Source organism: Trematomus bernacchii, unplaced genomic scaffold (genome assembly GCF_902827165.1).
Source record: "Trematomus bernacchii unplaced genomic scaffold, fTreBer1.1, whole genome shotgun sequence".
NCBI lineage: Eukaryota > Metazoa > Chordata > Actinopteri > Perciformes > Nototheniidae > Trematomus > Trematomus bernacchii.
This window is the reverse complement of record NW_022987685.1, coordinates 2,019,338-2,042,961: the sequence shown is the minus strand read 5'-3', so window position 1 is coordinate 2,042,961 and position 23,624 is coordinate 2,019,338. Positions and strand designations below refer to the sequence as shown.

Sequence of the window (23,624 nt, the reverse complement as noted above, 5' to 3'; positions counted from 1 at the left end):
ACTAGTCTTTAACTAGAACTAACTTAAATATTAGGTCAGTGTGAGCCCATTAAAACACACTGCTCCTTTTAAACGTACAAGATGTAATGCAATCATTAAACACTAATGTATTAAAGGAAGGCAGATAAGGTTCACTGTTATGCATAAAGGGAAATGTGTTGTGGTCGAGCAGTTATGTACCAGATAAGCTTCTATTGAGATACAATTCCCACACAATTAAAATGGTCTTAATAGAGATGTAGTGACAGTTTTTATCTCATGTCCTTTTTATGAGGAAGAGATAAGGCTGGAGCCAACACGTTGCATGTACTAACCAACCATTACTGTTCAATTCTGGAAAACACGAGCGACTTCTTTCAGTCAAGTGTTATATCACCCATCTGCCAGCATGCTGATGCCTTCTTGGAGTTATTTTGTTAAGTGTTGCAATTTAAAGGTATTTTTGGATCCACTTGAGCCTCACCTGCTGCTACTTAAAGTGTTTATTACCGGGATAAGACTTCTGACAGGTCTTAGAGCAGATGTGTGAACGTCTTGTATCCAGCTGTGGGTGAATAGTGAGGAGAGGTATTAAGAGGTTTCCAGTCCAACCATCTTAAGCTGAAAATGACATCATGCTGTCAATGGGAGGACAGGCAAAAATATTATACAGTAACAGTGTCTCCATGTAGATTCTTTCTTTGCATTTAGTTTTTCTTTGATAATGCCTGCTTTCAAAGGTCACATTAAAAAACAATAGATTTCAGTTGTTAGTGCGCCCCATTACTTCCTGCAAACGTCTTAATTACTTTCTCCCATCTTAACCTCCTCTGTTTTTAGGCATCATTTCCAACAAATATGAATTGTTATTCCTCAGATGCAGAGGCAGGTGAAAGGGAGCCACCGTTTGACCTGATTATTATTCAATGAGGCCTGAAAATTCTGTTTTTCAGAAGTTCATAAAATGGTTACATTTGTTGTCCTCCCTTCTTTTCTTGTCAGTAAACAGCATTGTACATTACAGCTAATGTTGCAGTCATCAACATTCCTTAATAGATGCAATAAAAGGCAAGATGTTTTTCGTTTTGCTTAAAGAAAACTTAAAAACCATTTGCGGAAATGTTCAGTTTTCCTGTCCACACCACAGTGCAACAACAGTATTTTCAGATTGATTAATTTACCTGATTTATTCAGGACCTTGAATAAACCCTAACCTAAAACGACACATTTTGGTTTGATGTGTGGTTCTGCATTTATGATATAGGACACTGATGAAATCTGAGCAGATTTGAGCAGATCAGCGCCTAAGAAACAATCAACATGCAACTTGAGGGACAGACATGAGCTAAATGCTTTCAAAGATTCTGTTAAACCAGGCCGTTGAGTGGCAGTGAGGTTGTAGTACTTATTGTTGTGTATGTAGAAATAAAGAGCACCAACATATATGAACGGGGATGAAAAGTCCTGCATGGTTGCCTGAGACACTTGGAGGCACCATTCATTCAAACGGCAGCATGTTTCCAGCTGTAAGACCTCTGTGTGATCCTCTGGCGCTGTGATGTGAGAGCTGATGTGTGCTGCAGGTGAAGGTTTGAGGCTGTTCTCACATGCTCTGCCTGGATAAGCCGTCATTACTCAAAGCTACAGCGCATCACTTCTTCTGACGTAAATAAACACTATCCCTGACTCAGTGACTTTCAACCCCCCTGCATATAATCCTATCTTCTCAGGCGCATTAACATGTTTATGTAAAAGAAGAATCCGCTTGGACTGTTTGTGTTTTAGGAACAACACACTCTTTTGTCCTGAACATGCCTGTTGCCACGGTAACAGTGCAATATTCTGACACTAAGGTGGAGAATGTTTCTCTTCACAAATACACGTGATGATTGGCGGCGTGTGTCTGTGCACGTAAATAAAAAACGGGTGATTTTGCTGCTCTTCTTCTTTGATCCTCTTCCTCTCTTTGCTTTCTAATTCCTTAATTCCTGTCTGTGTGTCGCAGTTTGAGCCGCTCCTCTGTCGCAGTGAATCCTCGCCGTCTGACTGTGTGTGTGCCTCTGTTTCTGCTCTCCAGCTTCTCTCTTATATTTGCTGCAGTGCTTTGATTTAGAGTTGGAAGACTTTAAGCTCATAGTGGCAACGAGAGGGCACACTTTCGCACGCACACACACATATATGCTCAGACACACGGGAACACACACTTTTAAAGCTGCTGTGTGTTTAAAAAAAGCTCAGCTGTACATGCATGTGTGTGTTTCTGCCCTTTCTGACACCTGAGGCTAAACCAGTTTCAGTGCTTAATGAGATGTCTCATCACATACACACATGCAGTATGAACACAACCTGAGTCTTTCCTCTCATGCCGACACCCACACAGTGTGTGAGTGTCAGAAGCTGTACCATCAAAAGGGCTTGAGATTGAGTCTGAAGGGGTGACAGGAAATGATCCATGTCCAGGCTAGCTGCTGGCTACCATTCGATGCATTCATTAGAGAGTGAATTTGTCAGCATGCAGCATTGATCTGTCCAGTTAATTGATGTGTGCCTTGTTACCTCATCACTGGTGAGGTGGCCTATGGCTTAGTGATGCGCCTCTCTGCTCGATGGTGTTTAATGATGAAGGTAAGACACAAGGAGGAGAGTACAGGCGGATAGTTTCCTGTTTCTTGGTATGTAACCTTGCTCATGACTGACATGTGCCCTGGTGAGTTATCAGATCACCACATTACGAAATTGAGCAGAGCCAAATGTGGGCTAGATATGCTGTCAGGTGTTTCAGTGAGGACATGCAGGGCGGGGGGTGTAACTGCCCTGCAAGCCCCTGGACTCTCAGAAGCAATCTTTGAGTAAGAAGTAATGGAGATAGCAGTGGACCACACGTGGCGAGCTAGTGCTTAAGAGACCTTATTTGTAACGTGTGTTCGATGCTGTTTCGCTGTGTTTTTGACATACAATTAAATGTTTTGCTATTTAGTTTGATATCTTTTTTGTGCAGAAAAAGAATTGAATTGTGTTTTATGGAGAGGATCCTGATGGTGCTGATTGACAAGGATCCTGACAGGGGGACGTCCCGTCTGGCGGAGACGCTGTAGCCCCTCCTTCTCGTCTGTTCTCTCTTTATTCAGGCAGGAGGATTACAGCAAAGAAAGCAGCAAAGCAAGCACTGAAGGGATTATGGAACAGCAGCAAAGGTATCAGAGCCGCCCCTCAGCAAAGCAGCGGACCCCTGTGGCCCGTGTAAGAGACTCAGACCTGGGTTAGAAATAGTTGCTCCTCTGCCAGCTGCTGCCGCACAGCTCTGCCAAAATCCCACAGAGCTTCTTCAGTTTTGACACGCAGAGCTGCCAAGACTTCCCAGCTCTCCCGAGTGGCTATTTGCTGTTCATTTGGACCTTCGTAAGGCAGACAAAGGGATGAGCAAAGCCACACAGGGGATTTCAACTCTGGCTCTCATTTATGGATTAGAGGCAGGACTTATGAAACAGTCTCAGTCTGAGATCCAAATAAGACATTTGGTCCATGACCTCCTGACGCTGGGAAATGAAAACGTTTGCTTCTGCTGTGATGTTGAGACCCCATCAAAGCAGGTCCTTGACCTTTATGAGGAAAGAATCGGCTGAAAGAGGCAGAGCTCCAAGTCATGGCTTCATCTGGAGGTGGCCCAATGCTGGGAGCTTCTCTCCGAGGAGCTGACTGGAGGCTGACTACTTCTGTCGCTCAATTATCTGAAGCACGCACTGTAACTTTAACTGCAACGATCATTCAAATAATACATTAGTTGACTGTCATTTAAAATAGTTGCAGACGTTTCTTTTGCAAACAGTACTTCAAATGAGTCAATTGTTAAATGTTTCTTTTCTAATAGTGTACTGAATATACAGTATTAAGGGTAGGACAAATTGAGCCATTTGATGACATCAACTTCATTTTAGGAAATGTTTTTGTGACATTTTACCCCAGATTAACAATTGATTGACTGAGAAATACAATTCTACATTAATTGTATTATCTAGATGTATCTGTAATCATTACAAAGAAAAAAAAATCAATCAATAGTGATAATATCTGTTGACAGCAGACCTGGATGTCTAAAAATACATTTCACTTTTTTTGTGAGGCTTTAACGATACATCATTGATTTTCTTTGTTTCTTTTTCTCAAGTGACTGTCACTTTACAATAATCACAAAAGTTCTCTAAATATAATATATTTGGCCATGGGACTAATCTGTTTTTGTAAATACAGTAGGTAGCTGTCCATTTATGTCCTAGTTATTACAGCATACATATTGCTGTGAAACACAAGTCCTCTCATTAGAGAGGACTTCACACTCTGTAGTTGTTGTGTCTAATGCACACCAATCACTGCATCGTGCACACAGCGTGACAGCGTGTGAAAGCAACAGGAAATATATGCTTGGATTTAATGTTTCACTTGACTTTTAAATAGTTATTGAAGCAAGGGTACCAACATAAGCATTATTTTGCATAGAACAGATGGGCAGATGCAGATGTAACCTATACACATAAACTGAGGAAAAGACAGCTGGGTGTTTGGTGGAAATAGCCTTGATAATCTCAATTAGAATTTTTAAAAAGGCAGGTTTCCACTCTGCTAAAATCCTCTGTTGAATTTTGTGAATGAAGACCCCATTCTGTTTATTTGAGGTGAAATCAGCAAACCAATCAAGGTCATAGCAGGCAGACTGCCATCTTCTTTATTCACATATGCAAATGTGATTCTATTGTTATTAATCAAAGCAGTCACTCAAGTCAGATAACAAGCGGGTCGTTACATCCGTTGTTACCCCTGTGATTTAATATGATGACAAAGAGCTATTCTTATATCCTGGCACCATATCAACAGTTTCTATCCCCGGTCTCTTGCAGTTTACAAAGTGTTGATAAGCATATCGTACATGGCTTAGGAGGACGGTGATGCATTTGACTAGATCCACACAGGACCTGAAGAATATTTTCGATGGTGTTACACAGTCACAAGATGCAGGAATACCGGTTCAGAGCAGTATACAATGTTTTGTTTAGCTGAGGCCCACGTCAGAAATGATCATGCCTGTCGTATGTCTATCTCCATAGAGGCTGAACCATCATGTTAATCGTTGTCACATAGCTATCATATGCCTAAAACAGTCCTGATGCTCTTCTAGCTAATCATACATCCTGTCATGTACGCAGTTACAGTTGGGCCTTTGTTATCATGTGCTACTCTGATAATGGAAGAGTACATTGAGTTTTTTCCCCAACATATGTTGTTTTAAGGCATATTTTGGACATACTATGACTTTTTTTAGCATATTTTCAACAAAATATACTTGGACATTTTTTGCATATTTTCGACATTTTATACTATGTGTTTTTCTTTGCATATTTACGACATACTATGGCATTTTTTTCATATTTTCGACATAGTATAATATGCAGTTGTTTTTCAAATGTTCAATAATCTATACTAAGTCGTTTTATGGTATAATTTCGACATACTATACTGTGGCTTTTTTTTGCATAAACACAGTTTAGGATGCTGACAATATGCAAGAAAAAAATAAAACTAGATAGTATATGGTGCTGAGAATATGCAAAAAACTAGATGTAGTATAGTAAGTCTAAAATGTGTCAAAAACCTGACAAAAAAGGGCACAGTATAGTGTGCCAAATAAATGCGTAAAACGCATAGCAGAGTACGTAAAAAAAAGAAGCTAAATAAATGCAAGAATACCCGACAAAGTATAGTACGAAAATGTTCAATTTGAATATCACATTTTCTGTTTTGCACTATACTAGAAATGATTGTCATGGTCCAGCCATTAAGTGTATACGTTGTTTCTATGGACTTTCTTTGTTGGGTGCTTTCCCAGATACCAACTGAGTTCTGATGTGCAAGAGGTTGGATGGAGGAGATGGCATGCGACATGCGGAGGTCAAATAAAATCACACTGGCTCCAACAGTCCAGCATCTACCTCTGTAGCATTATGGTAGTAAATGTGATACACTTTGGTCTGTGACAAAGGTACTTTCACTTCAACATTTGTTGTTGAAATCATTAATACTAGTTGGACACATTATTCTGAAAGAGATATGAATTACAGGACTCGAGCAATGAGACATATTGGACTCCGGCCAGCATGAGCCATTAGTTGATCATACAAGGTTGTGAGGGAGTCATTTGTTCTTCGAAAGCTTCCAGTGAAGCCGGCCTGCGGCCTTTCTTTTGCCCACTGTGTAGAACATGCAATACACACAGATACATCTTTAACTTTATTTTTGAAGTATAGATAGAACAAAGCAATTACTTTCTTTGTGTTTCCCTTTTTGGTCTTTCCTAGGACTAATATTTAAACTGCTACAGCAGATGGAAATGAATAACCTAAAATGTCAAATTCACAAGTAGTATAATCTAGTAAAGAAATTCAAAAAACTCTGTCATGAATATTTTGAGGGAAATTCAATGGAGACATTTTGTATCTCCAGGCAGTCACATCTGCTAAACTGAGAGTGAATGCGTTTACTTTAGTCAAGCAAAGATACATTTCACCTCTTTTCATACTCTCTGCAACAATTGACGTCAAAAACAGTTTAATGACGTGGATCTCTCTCTGAAACAAAGAATATTTCCAGTTATGTGCTTTTTTTTCTCCCATTTATTCTTTTTTTTAACCCCAGACAATATCAGCAGTACTTTGTCAGAAACATGGTTGTTACAATCACAGCAGGCTAAGACAGAGAAACACTGTGATTCAGTACATTATTGCATTAGAGGAAACCACCATTTACACTGTTGAGAAGGAAGACAAGATGAAAAGGTGGTTGGATATATGGACAAGTGAGGGAACTTAACATTATTTTGCAACAGCTGGTTGAAAACACTCTTTCATACAATCCCAGTAGTTAATACAGATTGATAAAGCCAGGAGTACAGGGGGCTTGGGAGAGCGAGAGGACTTTTCAGTGTCGTACTTACATAGTGTCACTGCTTAGTATAGATGCATAGTTCAGAAGGGGGTCTCATTCTCAGAGGTAATGGAGCAAAAATGTCAGAACAGTTCAACTTGAATTGTGTGCTTTGATTAGTCCATCAAAGCAGTATTGATGTTTGGGGAAAGTAGGCTGTCATATCTTTTCTGCTCGTTCACTGCATAACAGGGAGATGTGACACTTCCTTTCCTACTGTAATTACTATGTGAGCTAATTACTTATCTCCTTTCACTGGTCAGGGTGGCGAAATATTCAATTTAGCATTGATCACTTCCAGGTTCAAGACATCCAAATAATTGAGAAGTCTGGCATTTGTGGAATCGGTTGAATCTTGTCTGTTAAATTCAGGAACTGTAATGTTTGACATCCGCGCAACACCACTGAGAGGTGTGTTTGTTTGTATCTAGGCAGCAGAAGGGCTGGGAGTGTTAGTACAAATATGTTTGCATCAGTGCGTGTTATGAATATTGAATTGCTTTTAGGAGGTTTTTAATTCTGGAGGTGCATTATTTTAAGGACTGGTTGACTTGTGAATTTGCTTGCACACAGCCACACTCATTTATGCAAACACACACATCAGAAATATAAAACCGAGCGCTGCTACTGGTAGTCTCCAGAGTCTGTTATTAGTCCGGCTAATTTCACATCATTTGACAGAGAATTAATTTAAAAATTCATCAGCAGAGCCTCAGAAAATACCACCACACGCCTCCATTACACCACCATGTAATCCCATTTTCACCTAGCCTTAAAATCCCCTTGCAGTCAGAAGACCGTTCACCATAATCTCTCCTGGTTATTAAAAGATGGACGAGCTGCGCTGTGAAAGCTTTTTGAAATCAGAGACCCTAAAAGAAAGTTACCTTAGCAGCCTGTGATTTAACACTTTTAAAATCCAGCAGATAGAGCTCAATTGGTTTTAGATATACTTCAAAAAAATCACATGACTAATCCTGTTAGCTTGTCTCCAAAATGGCCGACAGCTTCATGGGATTTAAAGACAGGTGTGAATGAGGAAACATTTCCATCACCAGCGAAGATCTTTCCAAAAATAAACCATCTACTATTTCTGATAGCAAAATACTCTGTTTAAACATCTGGCCCTGAAACAGTGCTTTGATCTGTTGTGCTTCTCTCATTGTGTTCAGATTTCTATTTATTTTCCTTCTGTGCAAGACGTAAGATGTGTGCTTCATTGTCTTTCTAAAGAACAGTATTACATGTTTACCCTACAAAAGTCAGTGAGTCTTAATGCTACACTCCGCTGTGGCGCTCAGAGATCAGTAATGCCAAGACGAGCATACATACTTCTTGTCCTAACCCAAGAAAAACATTAATATAAAGTTTTGTCTACACACTTTGAATATATTAAGCAACATCAACAGCATAGAAATGGAAATTGTGGCATTTAATTGCAAGTAGATGTTAGAACCCTGTTAGTGTTACACATGATTAGCTCAGTTTGTAGTACATCACATTTAAGACTAGTGAGATTAGCAAGTAATGGAATGTATAACAATTCAAATATAGGTCTTTCTAAGATATGTTATTCTCCACAAGTTGACAGGACATTAAGAGATGTACTGAGATACTAATCACCACGCCTAAGAGATAATATAGTTCGATTAGTGGTACAGTTCATTAAGGAATCCCCATCAAATGAATATATAAGGATTGTCAGATAATCTACTATTTACACCAACCGTTGTGTGCAGCTTTGCTTCATGTTGTAACCCCAGAATATGTACAAATGTCAGTACTGCAACAGATAAGTGTTTTTACCCCCCCCCCCCCCCCCCCCCATCATCATTCCCAGGATCAGAGACTCTAAATACCTCCCTCTACTCCTCAATCTCCAGTATCAGGTCGCCTCCCTCCAGCGAGGCGTCGGCCATGACATGCACCGCCTTGATGGTGCCGGCTAACGGGGAGTTGACCACGGTCTCCATCTTCATGGCTGAGAGGACACACAGCGGCTGCCCCTTCTCCACCTTATCACAAACACAGGTCAGAGCAGCATTAAGAACACATGACAATGCACAGATCACTGAACAGCACTGTAGACAGAGGTAAACCAGACTCAAGCTTAGGACATGAAGGCTACACACTTTAGAATAACATATGCAAGTGGGACTTTAGCACATTAGCCTACTAGCTTACATACAACCAATACAATTTACTGTGAGGTTCACTAAAAGCACAAACAAATAAGCTGGTCCATGCATGTAGTTAAGGTGTTAAGATGTTCATCTTGAAGTGTTGTAAGCATCACAAGCTAGATTTAAATGATCATTTAAATAGGTGTAGAGCTGCAATCATTGGTTCACCTGGTTCAAAAATGTTAATTTCAGTGATTAATCATTCAAAGTAGCAGCCTCTCTAATATGGAGATTTCCTGCATTTTCTGTTTAATATCATATCAGTTAATATCTTTAAGTTTTGGACTAACAAGATGTGGAAATGTTTTACTACTCACAAACCATTTATAGACCACATGATTAACCTAGAACATAATGGGCTAAATTATAATGAAAATATTCACGAGTTGCAGCACATATATGGATCGGACAGTTTATGATTCAAATCGGACTTTCACTTTTTCAGATTGTATAATTTCTGACGATTTGCCTTTTTACATAAAAAAGCATCTGATGAATTGTCCAAAGAGAGGAAACCAACAATGAGCAGCTTTTGTAGCTGTACTGATAACCAGTAGACATATTTGTGTTAGATATATAAACAGGTTATTTATATATAATATATATTCTAAATAAAAACCTCTTTTTAATTCCAAACCCTCTTAATGTTGGATAAGAAGGTGACCAATAACAAGACCTTCATCAAATACAGTTTGATTTTTCAAAATGAGGATTTAAATAAGCAACTCTTATGGAGATGGAATAAAAAGCAAACTGTCTGCACTTTTAGAGTTAAAGTCATCAGATGTGATGATCGACTCACCTTGGATCCAACTTCCACTTTAACCTCCACCACTTTTCCAGGCATGGGCGCTCCCACCTGACCCTTGATAGACTTCTGAGCCTTGGGATGGAACTTCATTTCCTGGGTGGAGGACAAACAGAGACTTCATGCATCCATCTGTCCAGTCATTCAGCCAGCCACCGACTAACGGGACATTGGAACAGACCTCTGTGCTCTGCATCCTCTACACTGCTCATTGGTCTCTATGAATAAAAACACCTGTGCACTGTCAGGATTCTAGTAGAGGATATTATTTCTTTCACTTTCCCCTTTTCCATCCATTCATTATTCACCTGCAGAGATACATATCGCAGCTCTACCTCATCCATCATCCATCCAGCCAACAACCTATGCCCCCCCTTCTGTGTACCTTCATGGCGACAGTGTCTTTCACCAGCACAGATCTCAGCTGTCCGTTCAGTTCAAAGAAGACTTCCCTCTGGCCCGCCTTGTTCAGGTCCCCCAGAGCGAGGGCCTTGATGTGCAGGATCTTTCCTCTCTCCAGCTCCACCTGAGGAAGAGAGAGAGAGAGCCAGGAAGAAGAGAGAGGTGGGACACAAATAAGATTATGTTAGAATATTAAGATGAACACATGAGTGCCTAGCACACGAGTCCAGCTGAAGCAGTCAATGAGATGCAGAGCTTGGTGAAAATAAAAAGTCAAGTTAGTGGAGCGCGTTGAGCACAATGTTTCTCTCACGCTGAGCTGGAGTGTTGCACAGCATGCTCTTGGTGAAGGAGAAGAGACGCGTTCACACCGGACGCGATGCGCTGTTTGGGGGCGGTGCGATTACATGTAAAGTCAAATGCAGTCAATTGCCTGCCGTCTTGTCTGCAGACTTGTCAAAGCCTTAATTCATGGTTGTTACTAACCGGTATCAGTATGTTGTTACTTCGGCATCATTTAGAAACGTGTATTACAATTTAATCACGGTAAAATATGTTCATTTGTTGTAGTTGTAGCTCCCGAGCCAGCGCGTCTTGTTTGAATGATGCGAGTAAACACAGCTGGCAGCCGCGGTGAACCTCCAGCGTTTAGAGCGATGCGATAGGAGCGATTAGAGCGAAGCGAATAGTCGCATCGCGTCCGGTGTGAACGCAGCATTATGGCGCGTTTCCACTACAGCGCGGAGCACGGTTTAAGAGGGTTGTGACGTCAGTGGCCCGTTTTTGGTTGCGTTTCCACTTGGCCTAGTACCGGCCGGCGGGTCCTAATTCACAGTTTTTCTGGCCTCATAAAATCGTGGGTCTAGGGCCAGAGACAACGAGGCTGAGTCGGGCTGAGTATGCTAAACTAGAGAGAGAATCGCTGGCAAGGGGGCTACAACTACAACAAGATGAACATATTTGACCGTGATTTAATTGTAATACACGTTTCAAAATGATGCCGAAGTAACAACATACTGATACCGGTTAGTAAAAACCATGAATTAATGCTTTGTCAAGTCTGCAGACAGACGGCAGGCGAAAAACCTTTTAAAATGCTTGTTTTCTAAATGGAGATTGGCTAAGCTAACGCAGTATATGCTCCGACCGTCCACACTCACAACAACGGCCTATACAGACATAAATAAAGCAGCGACTGTATTCACCATGACACAGGCAGTCTGTGGTTTGTACTTGTTTAACTTTTGTCTAGTTTCTGAACATATATGAGGAGCTGTGAGCTCTGAGTGCTAACAGCTAACGGCTGTGTTGTTTTTCTGGGGTCCTCTGAAGATCACGTCACGGCTCCGCCTACACTGCGTTACTATAGATACTACCCCAGTTCCTAAACTGTAATGGAAATGCGCCATAAAGTGAGCCAGTCCTAACGAGGCCCAGCCATACCGAGCGGGGCCGAGCGAGGCCGTGTAGTGGAAACGCGCCATAGACAGATTGATGAGTACCTCATTAAATACATGTTTAATGGCATCTTATCTCTGTATTTTACACTAATAAACTGCATAGCATGTGCGGCTATCTGCTCTTATCAGCTACCCATTTGTGTTTAACTGTCCAGAAATCTAATTTATCTCAATCTATTAAACATTTTTGAGTTTCTCAGTTGTAATTGTGACTAAGGTGTTCATATGAGCACTGCTTAAATTCAGAGACATGAACTCAACGCAAGGAAACTGAAGAAAAAGCTAAATGGAATCCAACCATCATTCATTTTATAATACAAAATGTGCCTTTTCCTTTGTTATGTGACCAAAACATTGTGTTCAAAGAGACCAAATATTGGACATGAAACATGTCAACTATCAATAACTGAACTGACTACACTACGCATGTGTGCTGCATTCATGTGGCATCTGAATAATCAGAAAATGTAGTTTCTGACAGGTGGACAACAACTCGGAAACAGAACCTGTTAAACGGACCATCAAAGGAGCAAAGAATGCAACACTGGCCTCGGTAAAGGCAACATTATCTAGTCTTAGTCCTGATGTTGAAATATGGATAACCTATGCCAAAGCTGCAGTTCCTCGAATGGCGCCTTATTGGTTGGCTCTATAGGGAACAATCTCTATAAACTAATACATAAGATGCCCAACTTTACAGAAGAAATCAACATTTTTGAAGCCTGGTTTAAAAAACTGCTAATTACCCACTTCATGATAAATGTGCTACATCAAACAGAGTATGACAATGACAACCTGAGAGACAACGAGACAAGACACTTCTCCAGAGTTGAGTCCACCTGTAATCTCTGTTAGTTAGTCTCAAGACTAAGCCCTCTCTCCTCCCTCCTCATATCATTCTGGTCACTGCTGTGTTTTTCCTTTGACACCAGCCACTGTACTTCTTCATTTATCTCACGCCTCTGCTCAAATATCTCATCTCACTGGTCGGAAACTCATTTTTTTCCCAACCTTCCATTTGTCCAACTTTCCCTGTCAGGCTTTCAATCTCTCTCTTTGTCAGTCCTCCCGTGTGTGTCAGCTTTCCGTTGTGTATTGTTATTTTTCTCCCCATTTCTGGAGCCACACTGTTTGCCATGCCGTTGTTAATTTCCCTCATCTGGCCCCTTCTGCCTCTCTTCTCTTTTATCCGTCTGTGTCAGTCGACCCTTCCCCTCTCATCTTTTTGGTTTCTCACATTGGCATCTCTGCTGCCGAGTCTCCATTGATATTCCAAACTAAGTCTCAGTGCGAAGACGGAAATACACTCTACTGCAGGTATGTATTGATCTCAATTTCATTCTGCATCTCTCTTCCTGTGGAAGCTCTGACTCTTCATGTATTTTCCTCACTCAGTATCTGGTAACAAAAGCTTTCTTTGCATGCCTTTGCTCTCTCTCTGGAACTCAATCTTCATCTCTCTGTTTCTCTCCAACTTATACGGTTTTGTCAATCTCCTGGCAGCCGAAAAAACACAACTGCCTTCCCTTCCGACAGTCTTCAACGACAACATTACATCTCCTCACAACCGCTCACATGAAATATACAGTATGCACCTCTTTGAAAAGTTGCACATTTATGAACCTTTTAAGGGTGTTTTTGCCTAAGTTGAAACCGTTTGTATGTAAGCTAGTTTTAAACGGAGCTAAAACACGACTTCAGAGCACTGTGTTGATATTTATGAGAGCAGAGTTGCATTAGGACAACCTCTTCCCCCGGCAGTCGGCTTTAATTACGTCTTTCATTTTTGGTCCAATTCCACGGCTCATTAAGATTTTTGACCAAAACATTCAAGCAGTCATTTAACAAATAATGGAGTGGAGATATAACTCACAGACTCAAGGTCAAATTCAAGTCATGATTATTGTTCACTTGCCGATGTGTCACTTCCTAACCTCACCTTTTAACGTTCAAACAAACGGCACTAAAAGGATTCAAGATATACAGTTCTATCAAAGCAGCCATATTCCTCCCATTTGCTTTTAGTACCATACTTGTGATGTAATCTCTTGTGCATTATGTATGTTTCATATCTATATAGCCCTCACATTTCTTCGCAGATTGTTCCCCTCCAGCGCAGAGCTTTTCATGTCATATTTAACTGCTTACCCTTTTGCTGCTATAAAACATCTGAAACAAGTTTCCCAGTATGCCTCCGATCTGACTTTATTAATGACGCGTGTTGTCAGTGACAGAGTAATGAGATCAGCGCCATGTGTTGGTGTCGGTGCACATTAGCACTGACAGGGCGTGTATGACTGGCTCCATGTTTGTGAAAATCTGTTTATATTTCCATCAAACATGATTAATAGAACACTGAGTCATCAGCACATGCCAGTTAGGTTGATGTCTTTTTCACCTCCTCTGTGTGTGTGTGTGTGTGTGTGTGTGTGTGTGTGTGTGTGTGTGTGTGTGTGTGTGTGTGTGTGTGTGTGTGTGTGTGTGTGTGTGTGTGTGTGTGTGTGTGTGTGTGTGTGTGTGTGTGTGTGTGTGTGTGTTTGTGGGGGGGGGGTGAAGGACAGCGATGGGTGGACCTGTCATCCATTCATATGTGTATGCCCTCAAATGGCCTTCAGATACTTTAGTTACAAAGTGTTTTTTGATCCTTTAAAAGGCTATTCATACATGGGCGAATGTGGTGATATACAACTCAGAATCATTACAGACATTATGGAATATAAATGTTCAACTGTATATCAATGTCTAACCCCTGGTTACAATACATTTATGAAGAAAAAAAGCAGAAAAGTCTTAATGAATTAAAGTAAACGGGGTAGTACTCTTAATGCTGAAGTCGTGAGCATAGGACTCACTCAATTAGATTTGGATTATACTGCACTGTGTGAGATTTTGTAAAGAGATGTTTTCATATAGTTTTTCTGTTGTTAAACTCAGACCCCTTTATTTCTCAAGATGTAATGGTAATTGATTTATAAGGGGTAATTTTGGAGAAGAATTATTCTTTGATGTGATTATACTACATTACAAAGCGGTAGCCGTTGTGTTTACCCACACACTCACTCAGTACTAACAGAAATCTTCCTGGCTCGGAGTTCTGATAAGGCTCTCGCAGTGGATTTGCAACAGGCTTGAAATGAAGTGCTTACCTATGCCAAATGATTACTGTGAAAGCTTTTATATCTACTTCCCACAACATCAACAACTCAGGGCTTTAGGTCTAGCTCAGCGCTCAGAAAAGATTTGGTGCTTAAATCTGTTTCGATAAAGATTTCCACTGCGTGCTTCACACGGTAGCCGCCAAGAGCTCAAAACTATTTTTGTTCCAAATACACAGGTAACCGTGCGGATGGTAATGTTCAGCGGAGTCATCTGTCATGGACTGTGGCTGTCACTGCGGATTTATCACAAACACCAACAAAGGCTTGTGTCTCTTCGGAAACCCATTCATTTTGTGATGCAGACCGTTCAGCTGCCATGTTGCACATTCATCCTCTACAAAACCCTGTTAGGCTGCATTACACTTTCTGTTTATCTTTGTACAGGTATGTGTGGGAGATTACACCAACAATGCTGACATGTACACGTGCACTCAGCAGTAGGAGGAGTATGGAGTGCATGATACTCTCCTGTATTTAAACTGACAAACTGTTTTCGTAGCACAGAGATATTTACTTTCCTCAGGGCTCTTCTCTCGGTTTTAACAATGCCAAATGTTTTTCAACAAAGCCGTCAAAATTGCAAAGGTCACCACGCATGAGAGCAAAGAAAAATGCTTCTAATAAGCACTGAATAATTACCGATTGTGTTGGTCACTCTGGCCCTTCTCAACACCCACATACCTGTCTGTGTATTTAACAACAATGCTTTGCTTCCATTCACACAGCCTACAGACTCTCAGCCTCTAACATTTTATAACGCTCACATCAAGCTGTCCTGGGTATGCACACAGTACATCATATCAACAAAAACTCCACACATCAAGACTAAGGGCAACTCAATGTTCCCCAGTGATATATATCTACAAGTGTGAGATCATTAATATTTAACGAGAAATAACAGGGACAAAAATATAGAACCGGAAGACACAACGTTGCCACATGCATCACATGGTGTGTTCTACTTGTAGGCAGACACATAATCCGACACAGTCTATACCAAATGTACTACAAAGCACTTTTAAATCATTTTTTTGATCAATGTCCAGTTATGTGTCTTCATAAATGTATCTATCATAAATGGAGAAGCACATATGAACCAAGTACTTATATAAGCATCAGTTTAAAAAAAAAAAAAAAAAATTGAAATACTAAATATCAGATGTTGGCACTTTCTACTTACAATATGCCTTATTTATTTTGTATTATTGTTTTTATCTTATGTTATTTTTATGTATTTTATTTGTGATTTATTTCAGATTTTAAATGCCTCACTGCATTCCTTCAAAGTGCTGTATTAATAAAGTTATTACTGCATGTATTTTTATATTAATATAGGAGCTTGTTTTTGCCCTTGAGGAATTCTGCACTTCAAAAGGAAGCAGACAACCAACAGAAACGCTACAAGTGACGGCTGATTTTCTCTGACATGTTTTCCTCCCTCTCCAGTCTGGTGCTGCTAATCGGACCTGATCTGGAGGGAGTCGCCATCATGTTTGTTCCTGGGCTGTGAAGGATTCTGAGCAGAAGTCCTGGCGTCTGAAAGTGACAACAGTTGTGACGGAGTGAGATAAAAAGCAGCGATGGGAGGTGAGAAGTGAGGCTGGAAAAACAAAACAACAGTCTTGCTTTTGGGGAATTTCTGAATGACAGGTTTTCTATTTAGAGGGGAGAACACGCAAAGTGAGTCGGGTTAAAAACAAGGTGTCTCACTTTAAATAAGACACCGTTAGAAAATCAATTTTTACAGCAAGGGAAGCCAATACTGCCATTGGCCAGCTGGAAAATCAGGAGTATTTATGCTCCACTTCAACTGTAGCTGTAAAGGGTTTTGTGGCTTGTTGAGCAATTTGTGTTGAACTAGAAATCAAGAACAATTTATTCAACCTTACTATTTAGTGTTGTAAGAATTTGAAAAGGAAGCATAGCAGCACAAACCAACCTGTGGCTTCAAACAAATATCTGCCACAGCTGCTAAAAAAAAGACTAATTTAAATATTAAAAGACTTATTATAAATCAGTGGTCGGTGGTCTGACCATTCCTCTCTATTGTCTCTAATCACACACACCCTGGGGGGGGTTTACAACAAAGGAGGACGGGGGGTCTGCCCTTCTTTGAGGTCGATACCAGATTAGCGCAATCAATGCAGATCCTGATTCTTTGATAGTAATGCGGCAGCAGAGCAGGGCTCTACATGTCCCGCCTAATATAAAATCAATTAACACACGCCTGAATCCGTCGTGCTGCAGTGAAATGAAACTGTAATCAAACGTGAGGCCTCGAGCCGCTGCAAATCACTCTGTTCAATCTTTGCCCTACGCATAATGAGAGAACATATTGTAAGAAACAATCTAATTTATAATAAATGAGGTTGTGTTAGTCTTAGTAGGATTATAAATAATACTGGTAAACGGAGGAGTGTGAAGTGAAGCTTAGGAGCCTTGGGAAAATACAAGGTCTTCAGTCTTTTTTATTGTGGGCAATTGGTTGTGGTTTTGCCCACAATCAATAGAAGACCATTTATCCGTGAGCTGCGCTGTTTTGTTACTTTGCTTCTTGCCACTACTGTCCATCTGATGAAGCGGATCTGGAGATGTGCACGCAGCTACTTTCCAGAGAGATGCAAGTCACAGATGGTTGGAACTAATTAAAATTACTTTTAGTGTTGTCATGGGTTTTCTTTTTATCAATGAATAACAAATGTTTTGATTTAAGCTATGAAAATAAAATATGGAACAAATGTAAACTGAGGGGAAATGGGTGCTATTTATTCAGCTTCTTGTGCTCAATGCGCCAAATACTTCAAAAATCAACAAAAAATGTCTTAATCCAAAAACTACAACCTTCTGATAACACAGACCATAACCAATCAAGATAAATAAATAGCTCTGCGAGGATACATTTGTATTTTGTATATTCTCCTAACTTTGTTATCCCTAAGCTCACACCAAACCAAGTCCAGGAATTTCAGTAACAACTCAGAATGATAGCTCCACTACTTTTTGCTTAACATGCACAGAGTTCATAATTAATACCAATCAACAACATCATGCTGCCCACTTTAGGAATCGTAGAGGCAGGTTTGCTACAGAGCTGCAGTCGATAAGCGTTAATTCATAAAAGCTGCACTCCGTACATCACACGCACTCTGAATCTCACCAACACCGACCTCCATGATAAACTGTAGCCTCCTCTGTGTGGAGGTTATCATGGACTGACCCACAGAGCGAGCTAAAGAGGGGATGATCGCCACACAAAATGTCACAGCCATCCTCTCTGACTCGTCTCACTTCCTGTTTGATGGCTTCACACCGCAGCCATCTGATCACAGTCTCAAACACTTAGAGTTAGAAACCTATTAACAGCTTTTACACTGTTTTTCTCAGCCAAATATTGTGGAACAACAGTTTTGAGTTTACTGCTGAGCTAAATTCTAATGGAATAATATTTATATTCAGTGTCCTTACAACTGAAGTGTTGCTTCGAAAAAACCTTTAGATTTTCCAACTCTGCATGTGTGTAGTTTTCCTCCCCATTACCGAATAGAAAAGTTAGGAAAAAGTTTTGAATAGAGTACAAAGGCATATTTCCTTTCTGATCACATGTTGAGTGACAGACTCTTCCTGCAGAAAAACAAATTGTCTCTTTGATCGAACGTCTGGATTTTGACATCTGTCACAAAGGTTACCTTCACTAGTCTCTACACACTCTTCAATCTGGACCTGAACAATCACTTTAGTTTGAGTTTTGTTCGTCAAAGTTGTAACTTCTGTCATTCTCCTCAACCTCTGTCTGAGCTATCTGATAAAAACTGCGTCTTCCACCCTGCTCGCTCCTGGACTGAGAGAAGCTTTCTAGGACAGCCGACATCGTGGAGTATTTCTGCTGACTGCATCTTCACGTATGTTGAACATTATTTCCAACCTGCTGATTCTGAATAATTGTCCTACTTAGATGCCAATATCCCCGGGAACATTTAACAGCTAATTCACATCCTCTCATTAAGAGACTGATACATTCCTGTGCCCCTGATTTATTTGAGTGCAAAGCAAATGTAACTCCTTTATTTGATACAGCCGCCTCCCTGTTGGACAACAAACTAATGGCACAAGCTTCAGAGATAAGTGAGGTCATATTTTGGTCTCTAATAGTACAGTATGGGCCCTCAGTGCCTTTCAGCGGCCGCTCTCCAACATCTCACGACAAAATCAATCCGTCATGTCTGTGGGGAGAGGCCAACCAGTGGCTGGAGGGATCAGAAACACAGTTTGTGTCCCCTTAATAAAGTGCTAATATCTCCGTACTCCCCAATGTGTCATCAACTGTGACTCTGCACTGATCAAATCATATCCTGCCGATGATGACTTTTCTTAAGGGGACCTTCAACGCAATTAATACAATAAATGAGTACACACTTGTTCACGTTTGATTGTGATTTTGAAGGTATTTTGCTGTCATTTGTACATTTTCTTTATCTTTATTTTTAGCTTGCATAACTACAAATGCGCTATAAAAGTGCATTTATTCTGCTTTAGTTCTGGTCTGTGGTCTTTTGAACACAAATCAAAAGCGTTCACTCTTCTCAAGCAATATTATTTAATGGTTAATGTTAGCATGGCATCTGTTCATGTTTTTTTTAAAGAAAAAGGGCTAAATATGTTCTGCAAAAGCAAAGATATCCTGACCTTTAGTTCACAATATAAAGGTCAGGTCCCAAAACACTTAATGCAACAGCTTTTCATTAGAGGCTTGCTGTCTAGTGGATTCTCATGTCTTTCCATATCTGCCATCTGTTGGGAAATGGTCTTAATCTGTAAATCGTGCAGAGTGCCCCCCTGAAGTTCTGGTCTAAAAATGGTACTCAGTGTGTAGTATGCGTTGTGTACCTCAAACTCCTCAGCGATCTTGGGTCCGTCCAGGAACAGCCGGGTGTTGAGACAGTCCACTGGACCAAAGTTAGCTGGGGAATAGAAACAGAGACAAACTTGACATCAGCGGCAAAGAAGACAAAGACCCAAAATGAAAATCTTTATTGGTTAACGACGTCTCAAACTCCATGTCTGTTCTTTTACACTGTACACGATAGTGACATTAGCTCTACAGGAAATCACTGAATTCCCAAGGGTTTAGTTTCTTATAATTATATTTTGAAACGGTATTAGAAAATACTTTAGAGGTTCAGATTTGTTTCAAGGCTATGTTCAGACTGAAGCCGAGCAGTTCAGGAACATCTGCACTATTAAAGCGTCTCATTAAAAGGTAACGTAACGCTGACATTTCCTGACTCCTTGAAGCAACAATTAAGCTGGTTTTAATCCAGGCAGCTGAATGGAACTGTTACGGCTTTAAACAACTTCCAGTAAAGTTTGAAATTCCACTGAAGAAGGATTTCTATTAAACTTTCAACATCACAGGCTTCTCTGCCTCCTGCTGCTGCTGGCTGCGTGTACTTCACACCTGCTTAAAAATGCTGTTACTGGTTATGCTGATTTCCCCCCCCAGCACCACTTCTTGCTGTTCTGGTTTCTTATGTGCATTATTCAAATGCACCACCTGAGACAGGTGTTGTTACGGCTTCGGGGCTCAACTGCACTCTCGCCTGAATCTGAAGCATCTGATTGTTCTCCTGAAAGTAAAAATACAAATCAAACATTCTCTACCTGATGGCTAACCTTGGATGTTCCTTAATACCGGTTGGCTGCTTATTTCAAGCCTCAGGAAGTACCTCAGAGTACAGGTTAGAATGAGCAGGGAGACCCAGACCAAAAGCCATGAACCCAATCTGGTTTATAATTACAGATCTCATTTGATTAAATGAACAATAACTAAAAGATTAAACATGAACTTGAAGATAATGGCTGTGATAACTATCAAGTCTGCCCACTCACCTGTAAATTCCTTAAACTCCTGGAACACTTTGGGGTACATGGCTGCTGACATCACATCCTCGGGGGTGATCTCATCGTTGTGTGCCGCCCGCAGACCCTCCTCCAGGGACTTGAAGTCAAGGGGGGGCAGAGAGGCGCCGGGGCGACCCTCAATGCGAGGGAGATTCTTCAGCACCTGGGATAGGAGGGGAGAAGAGAGAACAGGGGAGCAGAGGATTAGTTTCTCTGCATGGAATAATCTACAGACTGACTTTAAACTTCAAAGCATGCTTGAATTTATATATTTTAAGCCGAAATAGATATGGATGTTCTTTTGATTTTCTCTCTTCCACAGTTGCGTCGTCGTTTTCTGAACCACCTGCCTTGAGAAGTGCGAAGACAACAATGCTTGATGAAGCAGGTTGAACAGAAAGAGAGAACGCTATCGTTAAGTGAAACATAAGCTGTGTCTGGAGTATAAATCAATTACAGGACATGGCTCACGAAAACATTAACAAACACTGGCTTGTTGCAGCAAATCAATAAAAGTTCTGTCCATAAACTTGATCCATGTCTCAAACAATGCCATGTGACCTTGATTTTGAGGGAATTGAAACTCTATATTGTTGCTGTTCTTAGCTAGGTCTCCTTTGTAAAATGGTTCCTTAATCTGAATGGGACTAACCAGGTGAAATAAAGGCTAAGAGTTGTGTTTGAGGGGGCTACAGGAAGGGGAAACAAACATCATGTAACGTTTTTATTCCAAGTCTTGCAGAATGCTTTCTCAGTCGTTGTATCCCCACAGGGCTTGAAAGCATGTGGGATGTATAAAACCTCACATTGTACTTCACCACTGGATAAAAGCTGCTGACAGGGTGAGAGGGGGAAGATGGAGATGCACGCGGAAGTGCTACAAGATGAAGAAAGGGAGGGAGAGAAACACTTGAAGCAGAGGGAAAAAGAAACTAAATGCTAGTTATTTGTTTTCACATTTGCATATAAGTGAAACCACTGTTGTGTTAAGATCTGCAGTGAAGCACTTTAGTTCCATCCATCTCATATTTTTCTCTCCAGTAAAGTGCCAAAAGCAAATCAAAGAAGACTGCAGTGTTGCTGCATATCACCAGCCATCATCCTGGTTCCCTCTTAGAAACAGAATAGGAGAAAGAATGAAAAAGTGGAGGCTGCTACGAGACTAATGATGGGATGCTTTATCTGCCCACACAGTTGTTGGTCTGACGCGACTTGTATAGAAAATCAATCTGAGGCTACTTATAACGTCGGCTGAAGAGATTATGTCAAGACACAGACATTTGGCCCGAAGGCTTCTGTTTTGTTTTTAACATATTTTTTTGCTTTTGATGACACAGGGGAGGAGTAGCCCATTGAGTTGCTTCAGCAAATATTTCTTGGAACTATTCACACAGAATAAAAAGCAAATAGCACAGCTTCTTTAGCGACTGACCTCTATGTGTGTGTGTCTATTTATTCTAGCTTCATTCAGGTTTAAATAATGGTCACCTAAGCACAGCATCGGTAATCTGCATGTGTGTTTCCACTCATTTGCACTCTACGTGTGCAGCAAGTCCAACATTCAGCTGACCGTTAGTCTCCCGTGTGCTCACATGCTCTGCATACATCCATGTGATGTTTGCAAATGTGTGTGTGCCATCATGTTCTACTCTCTGTGTAGGTGTCAGGTGTAGGGGTGTTAGTGGGCGCATGTGTGTGTGTGTATTGCAGAAATCTCCAGACAAAGGGCCCAATGCAATGCTATTAGTCACAGAGCTAACAGTTCAAAGATAGCTGACTCGTGTGTGTGTGTGTGAGAGGAAGACACTTCAAAGATGGCCGGCTCATTGGAGGCGCTGCTCGTTAACATTCCGTCCTCCAAGAAACTGTATGATTGTTTAAGTGGACAGATACTGTGTGAGAAGAGAGAAAGAGTGTGCACAAATGAACATTCTTTCTTCAAGATGTCCTTCTCTTCTTCTCTCTCAGAGTGCAGTGCCTCTGAGGGATGCGCTGGATTTTCTGACAATAATGTTTTGTCATGAATCCACTTGCTTGCTGATGGCCTCCTCATGCCCCCCCCCCCATCTATCCTCCCACATCCTCCCCTTCCTGGCCCAGCCGTCCTTCTAGCTTTCTCCGCTCTGTCCACCCACGCTGCATCTGAACTGAGCCTGGCAGAACTAAAATGAGGGAACGCCTCAATTACCATTTTGTTAATTAAAACGATTTTCCTGTGCATGCAAATACAATTGCATTCAAGAAATGAATGCATATGAGAGCATTTGATATAATGCTCTGTTACTAATTAATTCCATCAAAGATCCTTAAAAGAAACATTACTTCCTTATGCTACTAGCATCAAAAAGAAAATAACAGCTCACAGTGATGCAGATATCTCACGGCTATACTGTAGCATGCATCGCTTTAAATGGTGTTTAAATCTTTAAAGTTGCAAATGCTGCTCACTAATAAGCTGATCACACCTCATAGTGTAATAACAGTCAAATACAGACACAAACATTCAAACTAGAGTACGATTTAACGATACATGAGACAAAATGCCCCAACTAACATAGCAATGTTGTAGGAAATGAATGTGATAAAATACAACTTTTACTTTATCTAACTTAGAAGAGCTTGACACCAATTATTTTTGATTTATTCTCTGTAAGGGCTGCGAGATGTTCAGAGGGTGACAGCTAAATAAATCAGATTTATCTCAAACTTACAGCTCGCATGTAAACACAGACGCACAAAATGTGTCTGAATCAAAATATTGTGA

At 40.7% G+C, this 23,624-nt stretch overlaps 1 protein-coding gene across 2 annotated transcripts in view; it reads right to left on the bottom strand.

Moving 5' to 3' along the window:
- Positions 1-6,618: 6,618 nt before the first annotated feature.
- pcxb (pyruvate carboxylase b) overlaps positions 6,619-23,624 on the bottom strand; it is a 286,683-nt gene continuing 269,677 nt past the window's right edge. For both annotated transcript variants that reach the window (XM_034136581.1, XM_034136582.1), the window contains exons 23-27: positions 20,849-21,023; positions 19,847-19,920; positions 10,328-10,468; positions 9,937-10,038; positions 6,619-8,966 (exon numbers count right to left, since the gene is read on the bottom strand). In XM_034136581.1, the coding sequence (XP_033992472.1) occupies positions 8,817-8,966; positions 9,937-10,038; positions 10,328-10,468; positions 19,847-19,920; positions 20,849-21,023 (642 nt within the window). In that variant the 3' untranslated portion in view covers positions 6,619-8,816. The remainder of the gene's footprint in view (positions 8,967-9,936; positions 10,039-10,327; positions 10,469-19,846; positions 19,921-20,848; positions 21,024-23,624) is intronic.